Here is a 27,956-nt window from a genome sequence, read left to right as displayed (position 1 = left end):
AATTCAATTGAACTTTTCTTCTAATAAAAAAATTCAACCGGTTAAGCCGCGCTCTTAGCCCTAAAAAGTGTAATCGTATAAAAATTTAACTCAAACAGACCACAAACTATAATCATCAGTCATTAACACAAATAATTTCAGTTAGTTTGCTTTGTCATCTTTAGTCAGCACATTTTCCAAAACGTCAACATCTAACACCACATTATTCAACATCTCTAATGCGCTAACAGTGAAAACAGTTCCGAATTTATTGCCTTCGTTCATAACACAAATGAATAAATTCTGAACAGAATCATAAAGTCTATGATCCTTCAGAAGTTGTATCGATTTCAGTACAATGTCTGGAAGAACTATTGATCTGATCAATTCAAACTGCCGTTTTCTTTCATCTGTAAAGTAGTCGTCATTGTCCGCGACCTCCATTTCATTTTCATCATTTAGCCATCCATTTTCATATCTCAGAGTTTCGTAAACTTTCTCAATAACTGCCACCAATTCCCTTTCAGTTTCAAATTCGGTTATTTCGCTATGGTCTTCAACGCCAGAGTTATTGTAGTTAAGGTTGAACGCCTGTCTTATTTGTTCGAGGTCTGTTATCATTAACGAAATGTTCCTCATGTTTAAGAACTCACTTATAATATTAGCTTCTCGCGCCGGTAAATTCACAACAAAGTCTGAAGTCATTGAAACGTTTCGGTGAAACTGAATAGCATCATCAACTACAGAAACCGGAATTGGCGTGAAGAGATTGGAAGAGGCCAAGTACCTCTTCATTCCTAGGAAAGTTCTTCCCAGTGAATTCACCGAACTGAGAAAATTGACAGGATTCGCTTTCAGACTTCGAAGTTTCAAGGTCGAGTCAATTAACACATGTTCTTCTGGTGTTAGATCTTCGGTTTCGGAAGCTTCAGGCCGATATTTTCCTTGAAAATGGGCAATAAGTTTCTTCCGAATTACCGAAGAATCCAAACCTGCCTTTTCAATGAGTTCCAAAAACAGATCATGATCAGATTTGTCAAGTTTCAAAAGCAACTTAAAACACACCATCTCAGGATTCCCAGTAAACTTCAGGTAAGCAATGATAGGTTCCATTGCTTGAATTTGAAAATAACTGACTAGATTCTCTCCAAAAGACAAAACATGGCGTTCAATTTGCTCAGTAAAGTCGAAACTGGATAATTGCGATGCAATAATACATAGTGTTGCGGAAAAACGAGACATCAAAGCTGATAAACTTTGATCATCCTCAAAATCGTCGAAATGTAGCCTTGAAATTAGACTGCGATCCATTGTATTCAAAATAATGCACGTCTGAACACCTTGAAAAAACGTCTTCAAGGGACTTTTCTGAACTCCACTATCCTCTAAAGCGTCTATTTTCATCAAAATATCCTTCAAATCCACTTCGGGTCTATCCTCGATACTATCAACATCATTGTTAGCATATAAAGACAAGGAATAATTTTGCACTGCAGAGACAAGACATGTTAAATAACACCATAGTTTATCCTCCCACGTTTTACAAGCAGGTAAAAGGGCGGTAACATTTCCACTGCAATACGCGTATATAGCTTTCTCAAATTTCCCAATTTTAGGGTTTTTCATAACTTCCGCACAAGTTCGATTCCAAAGTTCTCGTTGTTTGTTTCCTCGAACCTCTATATGATGCCCGGAGCTGTTGATATAATTCGGGTCGTGGAATAGTTTTTGTCCTTGGAGAATTAAAGGGAGCCAAACATAGCCCATCTTCTTTGAGTATTCTTCCATGTCAGTAAATCTACCTCCACGAATTAAATAGAATGCATACGACATAAATTGAGCAGTATTGCTTTTATCAGAAACATCGACTGGTGCCTGGGGATCAAACTCGCTGTCCAAGTGGTACAAAAACTCCTTAAATTTGGTGGAAGCTGTATTACAGAGTGTATTTTGTAAGTAGGAAAAGCCAAGCGGTGGTACGGACTGCGGATTGACGAAAACTAACTCAAGCCACTTAATCATTGCCGCAAGTTCTCGAAGTTCAGGCCAACTCTGATTGACAGCGTCTACTATAATTTGGTGACTGTAATTATTTTCAACAATCATTTCTACATCAACCGGGCTCTCGTGACCGAATAATCGGTTCTGGAACAGGAACATAATCAACTGCCATGTATTAAGCTCCAGTAATAGGAACTGATTCTTCTCACTTTCTTTTGCCAGTGAGCGCTCGAACTTCAGCGTTTCGATGAATTTCTCCACTTTATCAAGAACACTTGTTTTGTCACCTTCGTCCAATATTTCTGCAAATGATTTACTAATTCGCAGCGCTACTGTTGCACCAGGTTGATTTGCAGGATTTATGAAAGTTGTTTCGTTTAAATTCCTTCCTTTTGTTGACAGAAAAGTGAAACCAAAAGCATCAGATGGTCTTGCAAACGATTTTTCACTAGGGTAGAAAGTTCTCGAATTCACATCATTCGACGCAACAAAATCATTCATTAGGTCTCGTGTTTCGTCTAATAACTTTGTGTAGTCCATGTTCAAAAATTCTGAAAGTTTCCGCTAGCATAATTCATTTTTCCACAACAAGCAAACATTAACTTAAAAAGTACGTAGGCTTGGGTGTTCCAAATATTTCACCAGCAGTACTTTAAAATGTAATGAATTTCACTCGTATATTATCTTTAAAGCAATGATTAGACGCATTTTCTAGTTTTTCTTTGTTTCTTGTTATTTTTACGAAAACAAAATTGAAAAGGTGGTATGATATACCCAATGGACGAAACAGAAAGAAGCCTCTATAAAATATCACAGCAGTTTATCCAAATTTACTGCACAAAACGCATTGAAATTAACTTACATAAAATGCTATGCGCTAGGAGCCCCCGAAAAGAAGCTCTGAACTAATACAACGCTAATTACGCGTCAAACATTCCCTCCAGCACAACAATATGGCAAGAATGATGAACCTAGGACATACGTATAGAACAACGGTAGCAAACGGATTAATAATTTGTATGCCGGAAAGGGATGCTGAACCTAGAACACCAAGATCCAATTACTTTGATGTCACGGGAAGCGTTGTCATCAGTGCGATTTGATGCAACAGTTTTCGCCGTCTGACAACTGGAGTGATGGCTAGACTTCGCGCGCATAGCATAAGTAGAGAATTCATAGTTTTCTACTATGTTTCACAATTTTTTGACTTTCATAGTGCTTCGTATAACTTTCTACAAAACGAGTGTTCAAAACCATTTTTAATCCACTTTGCCCCATTTTTCCGCCATAAATTTGATTTGCAAACTTTTTCTACTTATACTTTTATAAACTATTTTCACTAGTTTGCTAATTTTCTATTACTTTTTCGTTGGTTCATAGTACTTTGAGTCAGCTTCTACAATCAGGATCTCCACAACTTTTGTTGATTCGGTTTGCCCATTTCCAACAGCATATTTGATTCAAAATTTTTTACTTATCGTACAAGAAACCGATTTGTCAAATTAAAATTACTTCAGATAATTAAAACAAACGTTTTCGAACCTTACGTTCATTATCAGGTTAAAACTATTTTACAAATTAAAAGATAAAATGAATATGTATTTACATTTGTCTGAGACCACACTTAACCCAATTCTAGTAACTATCCTAAAAAATGCAATCAAAAATTTTTCCTTATAACCAATATTTAGCCTAGCATCTCAATACAACTCATATTTACATCTGTCATCAATTTATTTAAAAACATTCCTATTCCGGATTTTTCGATTTTAACCATGTTCTTGTATTTTTACGGATATTCCGAATTTGCCGTAAATTTAAGTATCCCTCTTGTGGAGGTTTTGCAAATTTCTTTTTGCCATGCACAAAATGTTTTTTGCCCTATGTATACTCATCTAGTCAAAATTATACTTTGAACTAATATTTTAACGTGAGTTCCCGCCCCCTATATTCATCGCTTGTGTTTAGTGCCGGCTTCAGCTTGCTGATGTATATAGCTTCGATAATCATTAGTTTTTCTACTGTCCGACCGGTGCCCAGATTTTTCGATTCAATGTCATTCGTGGCGCCACATTAAACCGTTTCGCTTGTTTTCTACTAGTTTCCAATAGTTGTTTTCTGTTCTGTGATATCCGTGCACTGTGTATCCGTGCACGGTTTGGTTTGGGGGATTGGACTTAAGCACTTTAAAACTCGGGATTACAGATGAAAATTCTCTCAGTCTAAGTCTTTAATATAAATTGGAAGATATACATATTCAAACGGTTTAAAACAGACTCAGAATTATTGATTAGAAATACAAAAAGATGAGAAGATGTAAACTTATTTAGAAAAAAGCAGCTCAATTATATGAGGTTTAGTTTCGAATTTGGTCTTTGGTTTCGGTGTTAACAATGGTTGATTAATCGTAGGTTGTTTTAGCCATTTTCTTTAATCCCTTTGGGATTTTCTCATCGTCATTTCTATTGTGAAAACTTCGAAAAGTGCGTTCAATATTTATTTTATGAACATGTCATACATACAATTCTATGTTTTACTACACTGCTTCCCTCTTAGAAAATTTGAATGTTCCACTCACTCAAAAGCAAGAGTTTCAAGGTCCATTTTCGAGTTCAAATATTCCTCTGCTTTTTCAATCCCCTACTTGTCACGGACCTCCTCGTCTTCCGTAATTTTTTTCGCTTGAAGAAGAATTTTGAAAAGGTCCTCCCGACCACCCTTGTCCGGATAAGAGCGCATTGTCAACATTTCGAAATGTTTCTGGATAGTACTGGTTTTGGCTCCCTGTGGCAGAAATAGAAGCTCATAAAAGTTTGGAGGTCGACTGAACGGGCTCTGCGCGTTGATCGCCTCCGGCCTCCTCTGGATGACCTTCTTTGAGTTCTGCTCTGTTCTTACCCTACTACGTAGTTTTCTGATATCTATCTCGGCATTCTCCAACTCCCGAGCTAAACATTCCAGCTCATCGACCAGAGCGATACATTTTTTTCTCTTTGTTTCGGCTACATCTGTAACCTCTTCCAACTCTTTCTTCAATATTTCAACCTGCCTCATGCAGGACTCCCGCTGATTCCCAGCGTCTTCAAGCAGTCCTTTGTTCTCAAGCAATTGGTCACTTAACCTTTGATTTTCAAGTTTTAACTGCCGGAGCTCCTCTTCGAGTCGAACCACGGCAGTTCTAGCACTTCGCTGTTGTCAATCTTTTTTTGCTGTTTCTCGATTCTCTGATGCATCTCATTTAACACCATAGCACAAATTGCGGCTCTATCCACTATGTTGTGTGGTTGCAGCTGCGTCAATGGCACCCCGTATCTTTTCTTTGAGGTTACACTAACAATCCGATACACTTGGTGCCTGACTATCGACCTGACCTCGAAGAACTCGGGTAGATAGTAGCAATGATCAACGATTTTTGGTTCTACTATTCCTACATCTCATACACTTATATTAATCTATGTGTCAATCTCAATTTCTGTCAAATCTGATACAGATTTAGCCTTTTTTGCTTTTATAACTACATTCTTTGTATTTTCATCACACCGTTCAACGGTCCTTTTTCTTGTCAATTTTTGTTCCTTAGTACATTGTTTTAGATGATGAAAATAACCCATTTCCCCCATTGGGTTAATAGGTTGCAGTGCAATTACAGGATTGGTGCCACTGCGTAGAACATCGATTGAAAGAAACACACGTACCAAACAAAATTTTATTTTAGGTCCAATAAATATAGTTATCAAACTGATGGTTATTTCCCTGGCCACATGCGAGGTTTGTTTCACTTCACAACCCAAGTATTCAAAAGTCAGCAATTCATGCCACTTGTGATTGAACTTCAACTCCGCGTTAAAATACTCTGGAGACTCATGCTCATATAAACCTCCTTGTCCCAGGAAACTTCTCTTCCTGTTTTCGTTTTTCTCGAATGCCTTAATCTTTGAGCCCACTTGCAGAACTCCAAATTTTTGTCATTGAAAAGCCCTTCCATTGGCGCAGAAGATGACCAATTGACGTTAACTCTGTAATGAGGCATATCATTGGGTTTATCACTCAGTTATATTCGTCGGCCATATGTTATCCATGACCCATTCTGCAATTCATAAGCGTTCGGGTAAATGGGATTGCAATAATTTAGTGTGAAATTTCTATAGAATACTCTAGAAATAGGGTCAATGTATCTAATTTCTTCTGAACTGTTGTCAGAAGACAACCCAATTGGTACTTCCTCGGTACAAAATTGGTTTTCGACAACATGCACGATAACTTAGCGCGCTTATGGACATAAAGTAATCCTCGCGCTCTTTCTGCGTGCGTACCCAGATCGATTTGCTGATTTGAGAAAATTTGGTGTAAGTTTCCGTTCATTGGTGTTGTTAAAATCATAGCCCTGTGCAGTTTTTCTATGTGACAATTTATTAATTCTACGTGTTTCAGATTTTCAAACACGCCACGAAAATCTCACACAAAAAGTTGGTCGAGTTCCTGAGATCTGTCTCAGATATATCTGTTGGTGAAAAAATTTTGTTCCGTGGCCGTCAAGGTTCCGTTTGTGTTAAACAAATTTCTGTAGTTTGTTTCAAAAAGCTGAAAAATGCCTATCTGTTTTGGCCTGTTTTTCAACTGAACAATTAAATTTCGTTTTCTGTTTAAATTGCTTGTCAAGAACTTTTTGTTTCCAGCGTGGACTATTTTTGCTGTTATCGAGTCTGAAAATCTAACTTTCGTTAAGATATTTGGTTTTTTGTCTTGGTCGAAATAATATTGTACTGAATCCATTTCAAACGTGTCTCTTTGATATAACAAGGTCTGCTCCGGTTTTAGAGGGTCTTTAAAATATAATCATGTTCCTTCATTTGCTTCCTTAGTTTCAATGAACAAAGTCCCCATTAAAACTTCAGCATTAATCAAGGTGTAATTTTTCTAAGTTTCATCTTTTGGATTGTCCAATCTACGGGGTAGTCATAATTCACTCCTTTCTCACCTCAGCCTTTCATGAATGTTTTTGATACCTTCTAAACAAACTCTGCGTGGGTTCTGCCAACATTCATCTCATTAAGGACTTCTTTAGGAGCATTGAATTCGAATTCACCATGACCCGGTAACCGCGCTTTGTGTCCTTGCCATAGCTTTTGGCAGACTGACTCCTTTATTGGGTTAAACGTTGGAATTATTTGTGATTTTTTGTTCAAGTAAGTTGCGTCGTCATACCAACCGCTTTTTTCAGCAAAGTTATCGTATATGCAACCCTGTTTATGCAGTATTTTAGTTTACTCATTCTGCTCAAGGCGTATATGAGTCCTCCTTTGTATACCTGCTCCTAATTTATATGTGACGTTTCGCATTTCGTAAGTTCCGTCAAGGCAAATTTTTGCGTTTGCAGAATGTTCTCGAAATCATACACCACAATCTCTAAGGACTGAGAAAAACCTACTATGCTAACCAATTAGAGATTTTTCTAGTTAAGCTGTACGTTACAATGTGGGTTCCACGCCCTCTGCATTTTGTCATATCACCTTTTTAAAAAATACGTCATTATCAAATCTTTTATCTGAATCGTTATCTTTGAATAAAAAATAGTCTTTGAGTTTCCGTGGTCTTATTATTCCCGACGCACTTCTCGTTTGATATCATCGTTAGGCATGATTTTGCGAAGTAAAAGCCGTGCTTCTATTTGGAAATTCTTCGCCTTCACTCCTATCGGATGTTGCCACCAGGCTATCTCGCTTCTGCTGTGTGGCTAATTTGGGTGCAAGTATTTTTGTGCTTCTGCTTTTGTTGTTTGTGTTAGTATTTATTAATTCTCTTGTACTCCCACCCATTGGTGTTTCAAACAACTCCCCTTTGACTATCTCATTGTGAGTTTCAGAACTATGGTTAATTTGATTAGTATTGCTTTCAAGATTAACTTCTCTTCTTCCTGTGTCATTCAATTTTGGAGTGACTACTTTAATTTCCACGAAATTGTTGTCCTCCGTAAGGTCATTTTATGGTATTCTTGGTTCACTTTTTGCTTTCTTAGGTTCTTTTTTTTGTCAGTGGTAGCACTTCTACTGTTAAACCGTTTGAGTCGATCGTAGTGGACCTTTTGTTTTTTCAAATCTTCAAGAACAAAGTTTAGATTTTTGATTATTTCACTTATTACCTGCGGTCCACTGTAAAAAAATTAAATTCCCTTGTCTGGCCAGTTTTCATTTCGGGGTTAAACACCATTACTAAATCACCTACTTCAAATTGTGGTCCAAATGTGCTACAGTCATAGTAGGTCTTCTTGCTCCTCATCCATGTTTTCCCGTACCAGTTAATGGCACGTTCGTAGTTCGTCTTTTGTAATAACTCAAGCAACCAACGTAATCACTCAAGGTTGGGTAGATTTTGGTTTGCATTGATTGATAAATGCTATCAATCGGCAGCGCGCATGATCGTTCAAAAAGGATGTAAAAGGGGCTGTACTTGGTAACAGAGTGAATTGATGATCTGTACGCCATCATTACTAGCGGAATTTAGCCGCTCCAGGTAATGTGATGTTCACGCTTTTATTTTGCAAGATTCTCTTCTTCACACATATTGTGCGATTGGTGCGCTCTATCATTGCGTTTCCTTGAGGATGATAAACTGTGGTTGATGTCCTGTTAATTCCCAGCTCTTTTTACATATTCTTGAAAAGATTTGACATAAATTTACTGCCCTTGTTGCTATGGAGATTTGCCGGACAACCAAAATTCAAAACCCATAGGTTTACAAAAACGTTAGCTACCGTTGAAGTTTCTTGGTTGCTCATGGGAATTGCTTCATACCATTTTGTAAACTGATGTCCAATTGACAAAATGTATTTGTTTCCACTTGACTCGGGTAAAGCTCTCATAATGTCCAAGGCTACCTGCCAAAACGGGTGACTTGATTTTGTGTGTGATTTTCACGTTGTCAAGCTGTGCATGTGTTACTGGCGTGGAAACTTCTTTTGATAGCATACTTCGCAAGAACTTACCCACTCATGAACATCTTTTCTCAACCCGGGCCAGAAGAATTGTTCTCGAACCCGATCAAATGTCTTGGCTATACCAAAATGTCCGCAATCTTCTTGAAGGAAATGGAGAATTTCTTTTAAAAGTGATCTTTGAATGACTATTTGTGTTAAGTTGTTAAATTCGTCAATACGTTTCTGTCTCCTAATTAGATCATTTTCAATTCGTAAGTTTCTGAAATCAGTCAAAAGTTTCCACAGTGCCCTAGAGACTCCTGCCATATTTGATTAGGGCGTTTCCCGTTCTCAATCTAGTTCCCTAATATAAAGAGGTCGGTTGCATTTTTCTGATCTTCAACTAGTTGTTCAACAGATTTCTCTAGTCCAATGAACCAGATATTTTTGTCGTCCGTATTTACTTGGTTCAATTGATTGCAACCTTTGACTTAGTCTTCAGTCTGTGGAACTCTTGACAGACAGTCTGCGTGACGGATCTTTTTTCCCGCTTCGTGTTTCATTTCAAAATCAAACTGTCCGAGCTTTTCCATCTATCTGGCCATTAATCCGTCTGATTCCATAAAACTATATAACCACGTGAGGGCCCTATGTTTGGAAACAATTAAAAATTTTTGTCTCAGAGGATAATATCTGAAGTGTTCATCGAAATAAACTTTTGCTAGAGATCTCGTTTTGTCGGAGAATAGTTTCGTTGACTTTTGCTGAGCGTTTTGCTTGCGTATGTAATAACACTTTCACCCATTGTTGTCTTTGGGAAAAAGTTGCGCCAATGCCGAACAGATAGGCGTCGGTGGTTAACGTACAGGGATCGGTGTCACTCGGATAGCCCAAAATTTGTGCTTTTTTAGTGCTTGTTTTAGTTAATCAACTGCTGAATCACACTCTATGCTCCAAGAAAAACGTTCTGTTTTGCTCAATAGCTTATAAAGCGGCCCTTCTATTTTTCCAAAATCTTGTATGAATCTTCTTTAAAAACCTACTAGTCCTAGTATAGCTCGCAATTCTTTTATTTTTCGTAGGCTCTTCATTTTAATGACTACCGCTACTTTCACCTGATCCACTTCTACGCCTTTATTTGGTACAATATGTCCGAGAAATGAACTTTTTCCTAAAAACCTACATTTTGAGCCTTTTATATTCAATCCAGCGTCTTTAAGTTGTCCAATTACGAGACCTAGACGGTTGAGATGCTCCCAAAAAGATCTACCGAAGATGATTATGTAGCTAACCATCTTTCATCGATGTTATACTGGCGGCTAAAAGCAAACCAGTCTTTAGTTCAAAATCTTCAATTGTTTCCACCAATCCTTCCAATCCCGGAATTTCTTCTCTGTTTTCATCGGCTAACCTAATTCTCATTATACTTTCGTTTTTACTCTGTATATAAGTGTTTTGTCCCGCAATGGCAAAAACCTGAACACCTTGCGTTTTCTCTGTTGTAAGCGGTATTGAAATTGAAAGTGACTGCTACAGAGCTTCTCTTAGTGTAAGTTCAATACACATTTATTGGGTTTCAGGAAAGCAATTCCCAGCAGACATTCTATACTTTCGCCTGCCGTTATAACAAATTCTTGTTCAACCTCCGGAAGTCTTGGTTGCAACTGTACCAACAGCGTTACTCTCCCTATTATTTTGACAGTTGAGTTATTGGCTGTTAACACTCGCTTTGTGTATGTTTGCACAATTCTTGGTTTGCCTAGTTTTTGGTATATGAACCAGACCAAAAAGCGATATACTACTTCCTACAGTCTATTAATCCAACGCATCTGTTCCCATGTAATATAATTTCTGCGTTTAGAAATTTAGCTTTGTTTGTCGAACAAATTCTAATGACATTACAGTTCTCGGTGGTTTTCTTTTTGAAAGGGCAGTTTTGTTTCAACTGTTGGGAACTTACACATAGGAAACAATTTTTTGATATTTCCTCAAAATGTTTCCTTCCTGTCCACAGGCTCTGCACTCGAAACCCTGCCTATCGTTCCTCCTTGACGGTTCATCTCTTCCGAAAGATCTGTCTCAGAGATTAGGTCCTGGCGTTGGAAATTGCCGCCGATCGTTGAGCCTACGATCCTGTTGCTGTCATTTATCACTTCTGTCGTCACCCCAGCGTCCCAGCGTCCCCGGGAACTACTTCGCTCCCTAGACTGGGTTCGACGGTTTTCTCGCTGTTTGTCATCTACTGACAATTGGTTCACAAGCTTGGTGGCGGCCTCCACTAATTTTTTCGTTTCATCCCATCTAATTACCGCAACTTTCGGTGTTTGCTCTTCCTCTTCTATTCTTGTTACGGCTTCCAGATGGAGTGCTCGTTCCAAAACTGTTTCAATTTTCATATCCTTGTCGCCGATTAGCTCTCTGAGATCTAACCTCACCTGACTATGCCTGACTCCTTCTAGGAATCCTCTCAGAACCTGATGGTATCTAATGTCCTGCGACTCCGTTGGGTAAACTTTCAAAGCCAACTGCAAATAAATCTCCCAGAAAATATGTCAGTTTTTCTCCTGGTTGCTGTACGCGGCGAGCTAGTCGTCCCCGGAAAACGACTGGTTTTTGGCTATAGTGTTCCCAAAAAGCTTTAACGCATTCATCATAATTTTCTCTTGTAGCTTGCGGTCGAGTGCGATAAAACTCTTTGGCAGATTTTTGTAGCTTAAGTGCAATTTAATGCGGCCATTCATTAATTTCGCGGGTTGGATCTCCTTCAGTTCTGTTCCACTATTGTATTTCCGCTAACAGCTCAACATGCGCCACGTAGCTTTCCAAGTCGTTTGAACTTGTAAACGCTTTCGGTAATAGCATTCTAGAGGTCAAGCCCGTTGCCATTTTACTGAACCCTTACTTGTAACGTGCGCTTTTAAAAATTTGTTTAGTTGTTAAAAAAATAGTTTCGTGTTTCATTTCAAAATCAAACTGTCCGAGCTTTTCCATCTATCTGGCCATTAATCCGTCTGATTCCATAAAACTATATAACCACGTGAGGGCCCTATGGTTGGAAACAATTAAAAATTTTTGTCTCAGAGGATAATATCTGAAATGTTCATCGAAATAAACTTTTGCTAGAGATCTCGTTTTGTCGGAGAATAGTTTCGTTGACTTTTGCTGAGCGTTTTGCTTGCGTATGTAATAACACTTTCACCCATTGTTGTCTTTGGGAAAAAGTTGCGCCAATGCAGAACAGATAGGCGTCGGTGGTTAACGTACAGGGATCGGTGTCACTCGGATAGCCCAAAATTTGTGCTTTTTTAGTGCTTGTTTTAGTTAATCAACTGCTGAATCACACTCTATGCTCCAAGAAAAACGTTCTGTTTTGCTCAATAGCTTATAAAGCGGCCCTTCTATTTTTCCAAAATCTTGTATGAATCTTCTTTAAAAACCTACTAGTCCTAGTATAGCTCGCAATTCTTTTATTTTTCGTAGGCTCTTCATTTTAATGACTACCGCTACTTTCACCTGATCCACTTCTACGCCTTTATTTGGTACAAAATGTCCGAGAAATGAATTTTTTCCTAAAAACCTACATTTTGAGCCTTTTATATTCAATCCAGCGTCTTTAAGTTGTCCAATTACGAGACCTAGACGGTTGAGATGCTCCCAAAAAGATCTACCGAAGATGATTATGTAGCTAACCATCTTTCATCGATGTTATACTGTCGGCTAAAAGCAAACCAGTCTTTAGTTCAAAATCTTCAATTGTTTCCACCAATCCTTCCAATCCCGGAATTTCTTCTCTGTTTTCATCGGCTAACCTAATTCTCATTATACTTTCGTTTTTACTCTGTATATAAGTGTTTTGTCCCGCAATGGCAAAAACCTGAACACCTTGCGTTTTCTCTGTTGTAAGCGGTATTGAAATTGAAAGTGACTGCTACAGAGCTTCTCTTAGTGTAAGTTCAATACACATTTATTGGGTTTCAGGAAAGCAATTCCCAGCAGACATTCTATACCTTCGCCTGCCGTTATATCAAATTCTTGTTCAACCTCCGGAAGTCTTGGTTGCAACTGTACCAACAGCGTTACTCTTCCTACTATTTTGACAGTTGAGTTATTGGCTGTTAACACTCGCTTTGTGTATGTTTGCACAATTCTTGGTTTGCCTAGTTTTTGGTATATGAACCAGACCAAAAAGCGATATACTACTTCCTACAGTCTATTAATCCAACGCATCTGTTCCCATGTAATATAATTTCTGCGTTTAGAAATTTAGTTTTGTTTGTCGAACAAATTCTAATGACATTACAGTTCTCGGTGGTTTTCTTTTTGAAAGGGCAGTTTTTTTTCAACTGTCGGGAACTTACACATAGGAAACAATTTTTTGATATTTCCTCAAAATGTTTCCTTCCTGTCCACAGGCTCTGCACTCGAAACCCTGCCTATCGTTCCTCCTTGACGGTTCATCTCTTCCGAAAGATCTGTCTCAGAGATTAGGTCCTGGCGTTGGAAATTGCCGCCGATCGTTGAGCCTACGATCCTGTTGCTGTCATTTATCACTTCTGTCGTCACCCCAGCGTCCCCGGGAACTACTTCGCTCCCTAGACTGGGTTCGACGGTTTTCTCGCTGTTTGTCATCTACTGACAATTGGTTCACAAGCTTGGTGGCGGCCTCCACTAATTTTTTCGTTTCATCCCATCTAATTACCGCAACTTTCGGTGTTTGCTCTTCCTCTTCTATTCTTGTTACGGCTTCCAGATGGAGTGCTCGTTCCAAAACTGTTTCAATTTTCATATCCTTGTCGCCGATTAGCTCTCTGAGATCTAACCTCACCTGACTATGCCTGACTCCTTCTAGGAATCCTCTCAGAACCTGATGGTATCTAATGTCCTGCGACTCCGTTGGGTAAACTTTCAAAGCCAACTGCAAATAAATCTCCCAGAAAATATGTCAGTTTTTCTCCTGGTTGCTGTACGCGGCGAGCTAGTCGTCCCCGGAAAACGACTGGTTTTTCGCTATAGTGTTCCCAAAAAGCTTTAACGCATTCATCATAATTTTCTCTTGTAGCTTGCGGTCGAGTGCGATAAAACTCTTTGGCAGATTTTTGTAGCTTAAGTGCAATTTAATGCGGCCATTCATTAATTTCGCGGGTTGGATCTCCTTCAGTTCTGTTCCACTATTGTATTTCCGCTAACAGCTCAACATGCGCCACGTAGCTTTCCAAGTCGTTTGAACTTGTAAACGCTTTCGGTAATAGCATTCTAGAGGTCAAGCCCGTTGCCATTTTACTGAACCCTTACTTGTAACGTGCGCTTTTAATACTTTGTTTAGTTGTTAAAAAAATAGTTTCTATAAAATTACTACCAAGTAGATTGTCACTGGAAGGTGTTTTCTCTTTTTATCTTTTATTTTCTATAACACTCTCTTTATTTTACTGTTTAAAAAGTTTTGGTTATAAAACCTAACGCTTTTTTTAATATGGTATTTCCTTTTTACTTATATATGTTCCTTAATTTCGAGGAAGTATTAATTTACAGTCTTAAAGATGGCTGTACCACCAAATTTCTCTTTATTATTTTTTTATGGTTCTAGCTGAACTCCGTTTTGTCCTGTTTTATTAATGTTTATAATATTTTTTTTTAATTACGGCAAGGATGATATTAGTTGCTTTAAATTTCTTTTAATTTTTCCCGCTTATTGTTACCTGATCAACTTTTTTTTTGTTTTTTTAAATTAATGGTAGTTTCAGAATAAGTCAATAAATAACTTTCAGAGTACAAACAACGCAATTCTTTAAATTGATTTTACAACGCAAATATTCAGCAGTTTTTTTTGTTCCGATGGTTATGCCGCTCGTTTTCTACAAGTCACGTTAGCAACTAAGATCGTAAGAAAAAAATTTCCTAGACTAACAAGACGAACGCTGTGGTGATGAGTTTCAACTATCAACGTCAACAACTAGAGAAAATTCTTTATGGTATGATGCGCTCTTTCCACACAAGGAATTTTCTCTCTTCTGCCACGAGTAAAAGTTAGACCCACGCGAGTAAATTCTCACTTGTGAAAACTGATTTCCTGCGACTGATTCCGCTCTGACTTCTACAACTGACTCCCACAAATTTTGGTGGACAGTGGTGGAAGTTGGTGATTTATTATCCCAAATCTTGTGTTTTGTGTATTTGTCTTGAGGTTAGTTCAATTCTCGAGTTCTCGGGTTAAAGTGCTTTTTATTTGCGTCTTCCTACCGAAAAATTTGTTAGAGTTTTCAAAAATTAGCTTTTTAAAATCTCTGTCACCAGTGTAATATCCGTCCACTGTGTACGGTTACGGTTTGGGTTGGGGGGTTTTTCATAAGCACCTTAAACCTCGGAATTACTGATGAAAAATCTCTAAGTCTAAGACTATAATTGAATTATGAAGATGTACATATGCAAACGGTTTAATACAGAGTTAGAATTATTGATTGGAAATAAAAATAGTTTCAAAAGATGAGAAGATGTAAAGCTATTTAGAGAAAGGCAGTTCAATTATATGAGATTAAGTTTCGAATGTGGTCTTTGGTTTCGGTCCTATCAATGGTTGACTAGTCTTAGGTTATCTTCATCCATTTTTTTAATATGGTAATTCCTTTTTAATTATATACGTTCCTTAATTTCGAGGAAGTATTAATTTACAGTCTTAAAGATGGCTGTACCACCAAATTTCTCTTTATTATTTTATTATGGTTCTAGCTGAACTCCATTTTGTCCTGTTTTATTAATGTTTATAATATTTTTTTATAATTACGGCAAGGATGATATTAGTTGCTTTAAATTTCTTTTAATTTTTCCCGCTTATTGTTACCTGATCAACTTTTTTTTTGTTTTTTTAAATTAATGGTAGTTTCATAATAAGTCAATAAATAACTTTCAGAGTACAAACAACGCAATTCTTTAAATTGATTTTACAACGCAAATATTCAGCAGTTTTTTTTGTTCCGATGGTTATGCCGCTCGTTTTCTACAAGTCACGTTAGCAACTAAGATCGTAAGAAAAAAATTTCCTAGACTAACAAGACGAACGCTGTGGTGATGAGTTTCAACTATCAACTTCAACAACTAGAGAAAATTTTTTATGGTATGATGCGCTCTTTCCACACAAGGAATTTTCTCTCTTCTGCCACGAGTAAAAGTTAGCCCCACGCGAGTAAATTCTCACTTGTGAAAACTGATTTCCTGCGACTGATTCCGCTCTGACTTCTACAACTGACTCCCACAAATTTTGGTGGACATTGGTGGAAGTTGGTGATTTATTATCCCAAATCTTGTGTTTTGTGTATTTGTCTTGAGGTTAGTTCAATTCTCGAGTTCTCGGGTTAAAGTGCTTTTTATTTGCGTCTTCCTACCGAAAAATTTGTTAGAGTTTTCAAAAATTAGCTTTTTAAAATCTCTGTCACCAGTGTAATATCCGTCCACTGTGTACGGTTACGGTTTGGGTTGGGGGGTTTTTCATAAGCACCTTAAACCTCGGAATTACTGATGAAAAATCTCTAAGTCTAAGACTATAATTGAATTATGAAGATGTACATATGCAAACGGTTTAATACAGAGTTAGAATTATTGATTGGAAATACAAATAGTTTCAAAAGATGAGAAGATGTAAAGCTATTTAGAGAAAGGCAGTTCAATTATATGAGATTAAGTTTCAAATGTGGTCTTTGGTTTCGGTCCTATCAATGGTTGACTAGTCTTAGGTTATCTTCATCCATTTTTTTAATATGGTAATTCCTTTTTACTTATATATGTTCCTTAATTTCGAGGAAGTATTAATTTACAGTCTTAAAGATGGCTGTACCACCAAATTTCTCTTTATTATTTTATTATGGTTCTAGCTGAACTCCGTTCTGTCCTGTTTTATTAATGTTTATAAAATTTTTTTATAATTACGGCAAGGATGATATTAGTTGCTTTAAATTTCTTTTAATTTTTCCCGCTTATTGTTACCTGATCAACTTTTTTTGTTTTTTTAAATTAATGGTAGTTTCAGAATAAGTCAATAAATAACTTTCAGAGTACAATCAACGCATTTCTTTAAATTGATTTTACAACGCAAATATTCAGCAGTTTTTTTTGTTCCGATGGTTATGCCGCTCGTTTTCTACAAGTCACATTAGCAACTAAGATCGTAAGAAAAAAATTTCCTAGACTAACAAGACGAACGCTGTGGTGATGAGTTTCAACTATCAACTTCAACAACTAGAGAAAATTTTTTATGGTATGATGCGCTCTTTCCACACAAGGAATTTTCTCTCTTCTGCCACGAGTAAAAGTTAGCCCCACGCGAGTAAATTCTCACTTGTGAAAACTGATTTCCTGCGACTGATTCCGCTGTGACTTCTACAACTGACTCCCACAAATTTTGGTGGACATTGGTGGAAGTTGGTGATTTATTATCCCAAATCTTGTGTTTTGTGTATTTGTCTTGAGGTTAGTTCAATTCTCGAGTTCTCGGGTTAAAGTGCTTTTTATTTGCGTCTTCCTACCGAAAAATTTGTTAGAGTTTTCAAAAATTAGCTTTTTTAAAATCTCTGTCACCAGTGTAATATCCGTCCACTGTGTACGGTAACGGTTTGGGTTGGGGGTTTTTCATAAGCACCTTAAACCTCGGAATTACTGATGAAAAATCTCTAAGTCTAAGACTATAATTGAATTATGAAGATGTACATACGCAAACGGTTTAATACAGAGTTAGAATTATTGATTGGAAATACAAATAGTTTCAAAAGATGAGAAGATGTAAAGCTATTTAGAGAAAGGCAGTTCAATTATATGAGATTAAGTTTCGAATGTGGTCTTTGGTTTCGGTCCTATCAATGGTTGACTAGTCTTAGGTTATCTTCACCCATTTTTTTAATCTCTTTGGGATTTTCTAATAGGCATTTTCTACCGCACGGGTCTGTTAGTAAAACTAGCAAAAAACAGGTTTACCTGGCTGACGAATCTCGTCAAGAACAAACATTCCTCGACGTCTCCCGTCAAGATGAAATTCCGTTATGATTCCCATAATTATTTATGATGCTTTCTTTATATTGTTAAAATCCGGTTTACTCTTAGTAACCATCTCTTTTTGTACTCCCATTTATTGTGAAAATTTCGAATAGTGCGTTCAATATATATTTTATGAGCATGTCATACATTAAAATCTATGATTTACTTCAATTCGCAGTTCCTTGAATCACTTTCTACAAAATGAGAGTCTAAAATTAGTGCTGATCCAATTTGCCCCAATTTTCAACCGTAAATTTGATTTGAAAGATGTTTTTTTTCTCATATCACAATTCCTTCAAAAACGGTTTTTCTACGTGTCAAGATTTATCAAGATCTTAGCAACTTACGCCATGAAATTTTTCGCCATGTCTTGGTAAGATCTTGTCAAGATCTTACAAAGGTGATCCAAGAAATTTTTGCCTATCAGGATCTTGGCAAGATGTTCCAAGTTTTGCAAAAGTCATCAAGATCTTGCATGACATCGAAAGGTGTATCAATTTTCGATTCACTGGGAATTGACTGACTTTCGTTTGAGAGCAATTAAAATGGTTAAAGTCTCATGGTAATTTTTATGCGGGTAACATCAATGTCACTTGACTGAATAGCTCTTCTTTTCCATTATAGACCCCACCCTGGCAGCTTTGTAGTGGGCAAAAACGGCGTCGGCACAAAATACCGACTGCCAATATACCCAATCTGGCAAAATAGCCAATACCTACCAAATATTTTCTAATGCTGAAAATACCGGAATGAATATTTAGCATAATATTGAACTATTGTTGACCATGCTTCTTGGGCCATGGCCATGGTTCAGTTGCACGTGGAACTTGATATGAAACTATCACAGTCAAACTTATGATTAAATTATCCGCTTAATAATGAGAAAACATGCTTGTAGTACCGAGTGCTAATTTGTAATCGGTTGAACGAAAATATCAATGGAAATAAATTGGGTACAATGGCGTTTGGTATATTCTCATGTAACTGGGAAAAAGAGATCTATATTTGGCCATGATCTTCCAATAAGGGATTAAAGGGTGGCTATACAGAAACTCAGGAATGAGAGTACAGTTCATTGTCCAAATCTTTCTCTGAGTCTAGATTTCACTGTTTTCAACTTCTCCAGCAGCGGTCGGTTGAAGGGCTTGATTAGTATTACGAGGAGAATTGAGTTGACGAATCCAAAACTCATCTTGAAGAGCCTTAGAATAGCCTCAATCGTGTAATTGCGCTGCTGAGTTAGACGGCTCTGTCTCGATTCTACGTCTTCATAGAGTGCGTGAGTCTAAATGGAAAAAAACGGATTAATTGCCAGAACGGTTTTCATCACCTGTACTCCTGGGCAGAGGAAATCGTACAGAAATAGGTAAGATCAACGGCAACAAGCGTTGAAGTTTTGAAAAATGTAAAATTAGAAATCCGGGCGGGGGATATTTCCTATTCAATTCCCTGCAATTTAGTTTACATCTTTTTTTAATTCCGCAAACCTAGGGTCACGGTAAATTCCGTCCTAAAATGAAGAAAAAGAATGGGTACGTCGACCCCTGCTACTTACCTTATAATATAAGTCAGGAGGTAGTGATTTGTCAGTGAAAAGTTAGAAGAGAACTCATCAAACGTTCAACCTAGGAGCCTCGGACAACCTCAAGAAGTAGAGTTCAAAAATTATTTTCTGACAGCTCCCCTAATTCCTGAATCGTCAGAAATTGAAAGCCTCAAAGAATCGTTAGAGCACCAGAATTCTACGTGACCACGCAGTTGACAGCTTAGAGCACCAACATATTACCGACAAATGCCGACGCTTCTTACCAGCAAAAATGATGAGTCCGACAAAACCGACAGAAACCGACAAAAACTGTCAAAAACGAACACTTCTTAAAAGTAAAACCAATGAAACCGACAAAAATGGACGAAAAACGACGCTTCGTACAAGTTTTTCGTCGGTCTTTCGTCTGTCTTAAACTTATTAAATAGATCATTTCCCTTTTTCAAATCGTGTGATTTCAGATTAACTGTAGCTAGGAACACGAACCAGCTTCTTTTTTCCTTTCCAAGAGTGCCCGATTGGGTTCTAACGGACATTATATTTTCCAAGTCCCGTCCGTTCCTAGCTTCAACGAGTGAAAGCCGATGCGATTCCACACATTCAAGGCATCACCCCAGAGGAACTTATTAATTGCAGACTCACAAGCGAAAAACCTATTCTATCCAAATTTCAACATTCTATCACACCCCGGAGCACAAATACGACACGCATCCCATTATATTGCTCAAAAAGGCGTTTACAGTACAGTCGTTTTATTCATTGGTGGTCAACGTAAGTCATATCAACGATACGGGGTGCACCTGAACGATTTCGTCCTTAGCGGACTAAAGGAAATCTTAAAAATCAAAATACTATACGAAAACAAATCAATCGCTGAAAGCAGAGGCCATCCGAGCACATAAATTGCGCAGTTACGTGCAAATGCGGAAGTTTCAGACAGTGATCCAAGGATGCCTTTTTCGGTTACAGTGGTGAATTGTCTGAAAACGCTACCCCCAGTCACAATCTAGGTAAATAAAAAAAGTCCGCGAGTTCTCATTTGGTTTCTACAGGACATTATTTGTTTTTTCTGTTTTTTTAATTAAATTTGAGGAAAAACTCGATATATATACGATGAGCCCACCTACTAGAAAACCACAGAATGAGCGATCAGAAACACTCACAAAAAAAATCAAAACATGCGCATGCAACGTAAATCAAAATCAGGCCGTCTCTTGGTGCATATCTTGTGAAAAGATTATGCATGTGACATAGAAAAGTACAAAAATGAGTAAACAAATCATAGCTGCTCTACAAGAAGTAAATGTTAGCATCTTTCTCCTCTGCAACCAAAGCGTCTGTCTGAACAAAAGAGATATTCTTATTGATGCAGTGAAAAATCACCAAAGCAACAAATCCAGCGCTGACAATCAAGAAGTTCTCACAAGTGTGGTCATCGAAACAATTGAGAGAAAGACAAATGAAAAGCTTAAAGTATCAGTGGTACCAACGGTAGGGCCACAAATACTTCCAACCGGAAATAAAGAGATCCAAAACAAGCGATTAGTTGAAGACAATGGAGTAAGGATCCGAGGAAATGAAGAAAGCAAAAATGAGGACCCAAGAAAAAGAGCTGAGTCAGACAGATCAGAAGTAAAAGCAATATTGAGTTTCTTGAACATTAACACCCAAATCAACGACTATTGTTGACGCGGTACATACAAAGAGAACAAATGTAGACCAATTTTTATGAAACCCGCTGACAGGTGGGACAAACGTATCTTACTAATGTTTTTTATCAAAGCTGCGGAACTATAACAGGAACTCACACCACAAGAAGAACAAATAGAAAGCAAACTATTGAAAACAAGACTCGAACTGCTCCAAACGGTCAACATCAACAGTAATGAAATAAAAATCTAAAAGCTTAAGCTCTTTAGGAAAGTCAACAATGACTCCGTTGAAGATTGGGAGGATTGACAAAATCACCTGAACAAAGCTGAGATTACAATTGTAACTTTTATTGTCCGAAGCAATCTGGATCTCACGCGAAGTTGCTGTCTCGCGATCTCTTTACTATGTAAAAACTATGAAATTATATGCCTCACGGAAACCTGGCTCACTGACGCATTCCCGAACGAAGCTCTTTTTTCAAAAAGATTACGTAATTTTTCGGCAACATCGATTATCTGATGACGGGAAAACGGAACACGGAGGCGTCTTTGTTTCTGTCAAAAAAACAAAAGACATCTCACCGAATCCCAAATTCGTAGACACAGTTGTAATAAACTTTTCTTCAATAACTCTTCCTTAATGATCACATGTATTTATAATCCAACGAAAAGAAGCCCCTACAGATGGAATCTCGACACATTCCAGCATTTTTTCAATCAGCTGACAAACACAAAAATCAATGGGATTTAATTCAATAATCGTTACAGGTGAGATTAATTTTGTAAGCACCGACTGGAAAGCAATGCATTCAAGCGATGAGTATGACAATGACTTTCTAAACCTCTTAACTGAGATTAAATTTGAACAAAAATTTGACTTCAGAGATTTAACGGGTGATAAGCAACAAGGTGTGTTTTTGGTATCTGGATAGAGTCTAATAATGATTACACTCTAGGCAACCAATACAAAATAGGCAACGCTAAGTGAACAGACCATTACCGATTCCGAACAAATTTTTTTTCTCTGTCGACAAATCAGAAACAAATAGATTGGCAAAAACTAAACGGGATAAATTTAGAGAGACCCTTTCAACCGTACTGCTACAGTAATATTGACGAGCTCATGGATCAGAGGTAGCGCTGGTTCAACATGTTATTGAAGGAAAACGTACCAAATGTGACAAATGACAGAACAAACCTTCCTCCTTGGATCTCTAACAAGACGTCAAATCTTATCAAAAAATAAAGCAAAGAGAAAGAAAAAAAACTACAACCAAGCAACACTATCCAAAATCATTCAATTGAATGATAAAATATCTAAAAGAACGGCAGAAGATCAACTGAATTATGAAACTGAAGTGTTCAGCTCCAAAAAGTTCAGAGAAACACAAGGTTTTCCAAAATCAGTTAAAAAAGCACCACCGTATCCGAGCGAAATGTCTAACGGGCAGAACAGAACAACAGACGACATGAACAAAACCGAAATTTGCAACCAGTTTTTCCATAACGTGTTTTGCTCGAAAATCAAGAATAGCAACCAACCATTCCCTAAAAATATTCATAACAAAATACCATGCACAAGAAATCAGGTTAGCCTTATTTTACAGAAATCAGACATCAGTAAAAGCAGAGGTCTGGACGGAATAAGAATCTTGATCCTAAAACAACTTTCAAATAGTCTCAGTTTCTTATTACATTCCTTTTTTAAAACCTGTCTCAATAAAGGAAAAATTCCCTCCCAGTGGAAGAAACGACTTATTACAACAATTTATAAGGACGGGTAAAAGACTGCCATCCACAACTTCAGACCAATAAACTGTGTCTCATGTCCATCAAAAATTTTGGAAAAAGTAATTTTTGACGGCCTTTTCAATTGTATTATTGATAAGATTCACGACTCTCAATACGGTTTCCATCCGAAACGCTCAACCACAGTCCAACTTCTATGTTTCCTTCATAAAATCTACACATTCAACGACCAAAAAGTTGACTAAGCGGTCTTCTACCTAGATTTTCAAAAAGCGTTCGGCAAAGTACAACACGATAAATTTTTGGAGTAACAGTTTACCCTTGGATTAGGCGGCAAAGCCTTAGACATCAATGCAGACTATCTTACTGTTAGAAAACAACAAGTAAGAATTAACCAAAAATTTTCTAGATTTTTATTTGTTACGAGTGAAGTCCCTCAAGGGTCCTTACTTGGACCACTACTCTTTCTTGCATATATAAATGATTTCTCAGAATTGATAGATATTAGTCTTACATATGGATATGCCGACAATTACAAAGTGATCAGTAGCAGCTAAAATTTGCTCAGAAAAGATTTGGATAAACTGCATTTCTGGTGCCTAGAAAACGAAGTGTTCCTTCACGAAGTCAAATGTAGCATACTTTTCATCAAAAAAAGCACAAATTAAAATGTTTGGCTGAATCGTTTAACCCGAAAACAGTCAAAAAAGATTTAGATGTCGTAGTCACGGAAAATCTCACTTGGACAGCGAACGCAAATAGACATTTTTCCAAAGCAATGCGAGCACTCTGGTACCTAAAAATAAATATATCAAACAAAACGACAGTCAATAACAAACTAGTCGCGTTTGAAGGCTAGGTTGTCCCCATTGTATCATACGCGAGCGAGGTATGGCACCCTAACGAAGGGGATCAATTCTTGCTAGAGAAACTAAAAAAAAATGCAACAAATTGGATCCTTGGAATATCCATCGGCTAAAAAAAGAGCCTTCTATCTCTGAGTGCTCTACATCTTGCGATGTACTTACAAATCCACAGACTCTTACTTTACTGTAATATTGCCGACAGCGAATACAACATTACTAAAAATCTGTTTATTATTTACAACACAAATGAAAGAACAAGACAAGGCACACACGAAGTTTTTGTTTCAAATACAAGACTGTGTGAGAAGGATGAAAATTTTTGGATAAGAACAGCAATCCTATAGAGCATTTTTTGTAGAATGACAGATTAAGGGAGCAAATCAAAAAGAAAAGAAAGGATAACCAATATCTACACGCAAATCATTAGTAAACAAATCATGGAGAACGACCCCTGTACCTGGAGAGTTTGCTGCTTTTGTACGAATTGTAACATCCACACAAAGCTCATCTAACAGACGAAGAAGGGTGTAGACCGCCCATGGATGAATTCCTGAAGCCTTCTCTACTACTACTACTACTACTACTACTACTACTACTACTACTACTACTACTACTACTACTACTACTACTACTACTACTATTACTACTACTACTACTACTACTGTTTCAACACTTTAATTCCAAATATGAAATAAAGGCACGGTTGGCAACAAATACAAATACAAATACAAACAAAACAAGAAGAGTTATTTGTTTGGTTATTCTGTGAAGTGCTGTACGACGAAATTGTTGAAGGCATTCTTTGACCCGGTTGCTGCTTTCTCCTGCAATCTGGTGAACGATACTTTGTTTCGTACACAGTCTCCTTCGATTTGACTCGTCCACGTTTTCCGTTGCCCCCCAGGAGCGCGTCTGGCATGGGCGTATTGATCGGGCGGGTCCCAATCGAAGGCACTGCGGGCTAATCTTCCTGGTTCCATTCTCTGGATGTGACCGTACCATTTTATCCGTTTGAGCATGATCATCGTGGATAGTTGGGGCATTCGCGATCTTGACATAATTTCATCGTTCGTTGCTTTCTCCAGATATGACACACGTAGAATTCTCCGAAGAAGACAACCACAGTGGAAACTCTCAAGTTTTCTCTCCATTAATTTGGAAAGAGTCCAAGTCTCTGAGCTGTACAGCACGGCTGATAAAACGAGTGCTTTGTACAAATTGCACTTGAGGTGCACGCTGAGCTGCTTGCTCTTCCAGAGATTTTGGAAGTTAGCAAACCGTTGTCTACCTTCTGCAAGTTTGCAATTGACTTCCTGGAGGTCTCCATGCTTGAGGCTGACATATGATCCGAGATACTTGAACGCTTCTATGTTTTCAAACTCGTTTCCGATAACATCTTGTACTTTGCAGGAAAACACGCGTGTGGCAGCTGCTTTAGGTTTGCCACAGTATCTCGATTGGTGAACTTTTCGGCCATTGACTGTTTTGAACTTCCTTTCACACTTGTCACAGGTGAGGCTCGCCTCTAGTTGCTCAAACTTTGACTTGTCGACGACATTCTTTGACAAACCGGCTTTGCAGAATCTTGTTTGGTGCACTTTGCGTCCAGTAACTGTACTGAATTGCCGCTGACAGTTCTGACATCTTAAAGACTCTTGATCAGCCACCGCTGACCCACTCTCATTTTCTAGCGACTCTAAATCCGCTACTGCAGATTGTTGTTGTGAAGCTACCAACGCTGGCTTAGCCTCCGCTAAGCTTTTCAATCTGAGCTTCCGGCCATCTTGTGTTTCGAACCAGCCCGCTTTCTTTTTCGTTCCCAGCAGCACCTCCGTGCCGATGGTTAGTCGTGACTGGCTAGATGTCTCTGCCAGGAGTCCTAGTTTGCCTTTATGTGTTCCAGTGAGTATCTCCACGTTCTGTTGGATATTAGGCACTGCAACAACATTTGGGCTGTCGCATTTTACACCCATATTCTTTGTTTTGGCCACATTAATCTTCAGACCAGCGGCTTCCGCTAGGGCCTCGATTCGATGTAGGTTTTCTTGCACCTCACTGTCTGAGACCCCCACGAGAGCAACATCATCAGCAAAATCTAAGTCAGCCACCAATCTCCCAATGTCTAATCCTCCATGCACCGAGTTAGCTAAAATGTAGTTGATGACAAGGCCGAATAGGATTGGGGACCACACATCACCCTGCCTAACGCCTGTTCTGACATCAAATAAGCGTCCCTTCTCACCTTCGGCTTTGACTCGACATTTGAATCCATCATAGCTGTTTCTTATGATGTTTATCACTTTTTGCGGCAGACCATAGTGTTTCATTATCTGGTACATCTGCTCACGATCGACAGAATCGAATGCCGCTCGAAAGTCTATGAAACAAAAGCTAATATCCAATTGAAACGCCATTGATTTCTCTATTATTTGACGCAGGGCAAAGAGTTGATCGGCGCATCCTCTGCTTTTTCTGAAGCCGCACTGCTCTTCCCTTAAGACGCGATCCACTGAATCTTTGCATCGATTGAGAGTAACGGAAGCGAACACTTTGCCTGGTACTGACAATAGAGAGATCCCTCGGTGGTTCGAACACTCTGACCTCTTTCCTTTACTCTTGTATAATGGGACAATTTCTGCTACCTTCCAGTCATCGGGCAGAACTTCCGTCGACCAACATTTATCTATGATGTCCCAGAGCCACTCGACAATACCCTTGTGTGCTTTCAACATCTCACAGGAAATGTTATCGGGTCCACTTGCCTTGCCATTCTTCAACCTGCGGACAGCTTCAAGCACTTCTTCAAATCGAATTGGGCTCAGGTCAATCGGCAAGCTTTCAGCTGCTTCTTCGGGATCCAATCTCGTACTGCAACTGAATGTTGAGGGATTCAGGAGTTGACTAAAATGTTCCGTCCAGCGTTCAAGTCGTTCCTCTTTCGTCCGTAAGTTGACGCCAGTGCTTGAAACTAATTTGGTCAACTGGGGCCTCCAGTTTCGGCAAATCTGCTGTGATGCCCCAAAAACCTCCTTTAAGTTGCCTCTGTCCGCGAAGCTCTGCACTTCTTGGCCTTTGCGTTCAAGCCATGCCCGTTTGTCTGCACGTAGAGCTTTTCTGACTTCCTTACAGCAGTTTGTGAACTCTAACAGCGCCTCCGCGCTGCTGTGTTTCTTTAACTGTAGATCGGCTCGTTTCCGGATAAGTTCCAGAGAATCTGGAGAAATCCAAGGTTTGTTCACTCGCTTGTCCGGAAGGAGGCATTTCACTGCTGCTTGGTTCAGGGCTTTTCGAAAATTGTCCCAAGACTGCTCTGTATTCTCGAAATCGCCGCTCTTATCAAGATGTAACTTGACCTCCTGCGTGAATAAGTCACGCGTTGTTTCATCTTGCAGCTTTGCAGAACTGATTCTGGGCGTGAAGCATGACTTTTTAGACAAAAGTTTCATAGATACTTCCGCAATGACCAGTTCGTGATCGGTAATTGTGGTTTTCCCTCTTCTGGACCTCACATTCGTCAGACATCCTCTGTATCTCTCTGCAAACAGAATGTGATCCAGCATCTTTTTTCGACAACTCGGATCGGGAGGGTTGAAGGTGTACCGATGCACTTGTCGATGCTGGAACCATGTACCACCTACGAGCAATTTGTGTGAAGTGCAAAATGATAACAACTTTTCAGAGTTTTCATTTTCTTCACCCATTCCAAACGGGCCTCTGCAGCTCATGGTGTCATTCAACTGGTGTCCAGGCTCTGCATTGAGGTCACCGATGACACAAATACGCTCCCTATGTTTGAAACTGGAAACTAGGTCTGAAAGTTGACTCCAAAACAAATCCTTCTCTTGGAGACTAGCTTCATTCGTAGGTGCGTAGCAGACAACAACAGCTAGATTGGCTCTCCTCTGAGCCGCGAACTTGACGTAGCAAATACGTTCACTTAGAGCCACTTGTTCTACGATGCTGTTTATCAATGACTTCTTTACAGCAACGCCCACTCCTCCTTGTCTCGACTTTACACCAGACAACCACGAGTCAGACAGGTAGAGCTTGTGGTCTCCGAGATCAATTTCTTGCTCCTGCAATCTCGTCTCCTGCACTCCCAGAATATCCAACTTGTATCGCGCCAGATCCATTTTCAAAGCCTCTAGAGATCCGGCTTGGGTCAGTGTTCTGACGTTTAAAGTTGCAATTCTGAGTTGGTTCCTCGGGAGATTCTTAGCACCCCTTACCCG

General features: G+C 38.6%; 4 protein-coding genes across 5 annotated transcripts in view; 2 read left to right on the top strand and 2 right to left on the bottom strand.

Moving 5' to 3' along the window:
- Positions 1–70: 70 nt before the first annotated feature.
- On the bottom strand, positions 71–2,562 carry LOC142348317 (nuclear pore complex protein Nup107-like). Its single transcript, XM_075399622.1, has one exon. The coding sequence runs from the start codon at positions 2,518–2,520 to the stop codon at positions 142–144; it is 2,379 nt and encodes a 792-aa protein (XP_075255737.1). The 5' UTR covers positions 2,521–2,562; the 3' UTR covers positions 71–141.
- A 16,308-nt stretch (positions 2,563–18,870) lies between these two features.
- LOC142348752 (uncharacterized) overlaps positions 18,871–27,956 on the bottom strand; it is a 42,166-nt gene continuing 33,080 nt past the window's right edge. Inside the window, exon 4 of the mRNA XM_075400241.1 lies at positions 18,871–19,196. Within this exon, the coding sequence (XP_075256356.1) occupies positions 18,984–19,196 (213 nt within the window). The 3' untranslated portion in view covers positions 18,871–18,983. The remainder of the gene's footprint in view (positions 19,197–27,956) is intronic.
- The window catches only part of LOC142348751 (target of EGR1 protein 1-like), a 588,447-nt gene continuing 580,355 nt past the window's right edge, over positions 19,865–27,956 (top strand). The window contains exon 1 of the mRNA XM_075400240.1: positions 19,865–19,885. The gene's annotated coding sequence lies outside the window, so the exon portion shown is untranslated. The remainder of the gene's footprint in view (positions 19,886–27,956) is intronic.
- LOC142348750 (UDP-glucose 6-dehydrogenase-like) overlaps positions 19,870–27,956 on the top strand; it is a 338,711-nt gene continuing 330,624 nt past the window's right edge. For both annotated transcript variants that reach the window (XM_075400239.1, XM_075400235.1), the window contains exon 1: positions 19,870–19,887. The gene's annotated coding sequence lies outside the window, so the exon portion shown is untranslated. The remainder of the gene's footprint in view (positions 19,888–27,956) is intronic.

The sequence above is a fragment of the Convolutriloba macropyga genome, chromosome 10 (assembly GCF_964194025.1).
Source record: "Convolutriloba macropyga chromosome 10, txConMacr16.3, whole genome shotgun sequence".
In the NCBI taxonomy this organism is placed as follows: Eukaryota; Metazoa; Xenacoelomorpha; order Acoela; family Convolutidae; genus Convolutriloba; species Convolutriloba macropyga.
The sequence above is the reverse complement of the archived record's forward strand: the minus strand, read 5'-3'. Positions and strand labels throughout refer to the sequence as shown.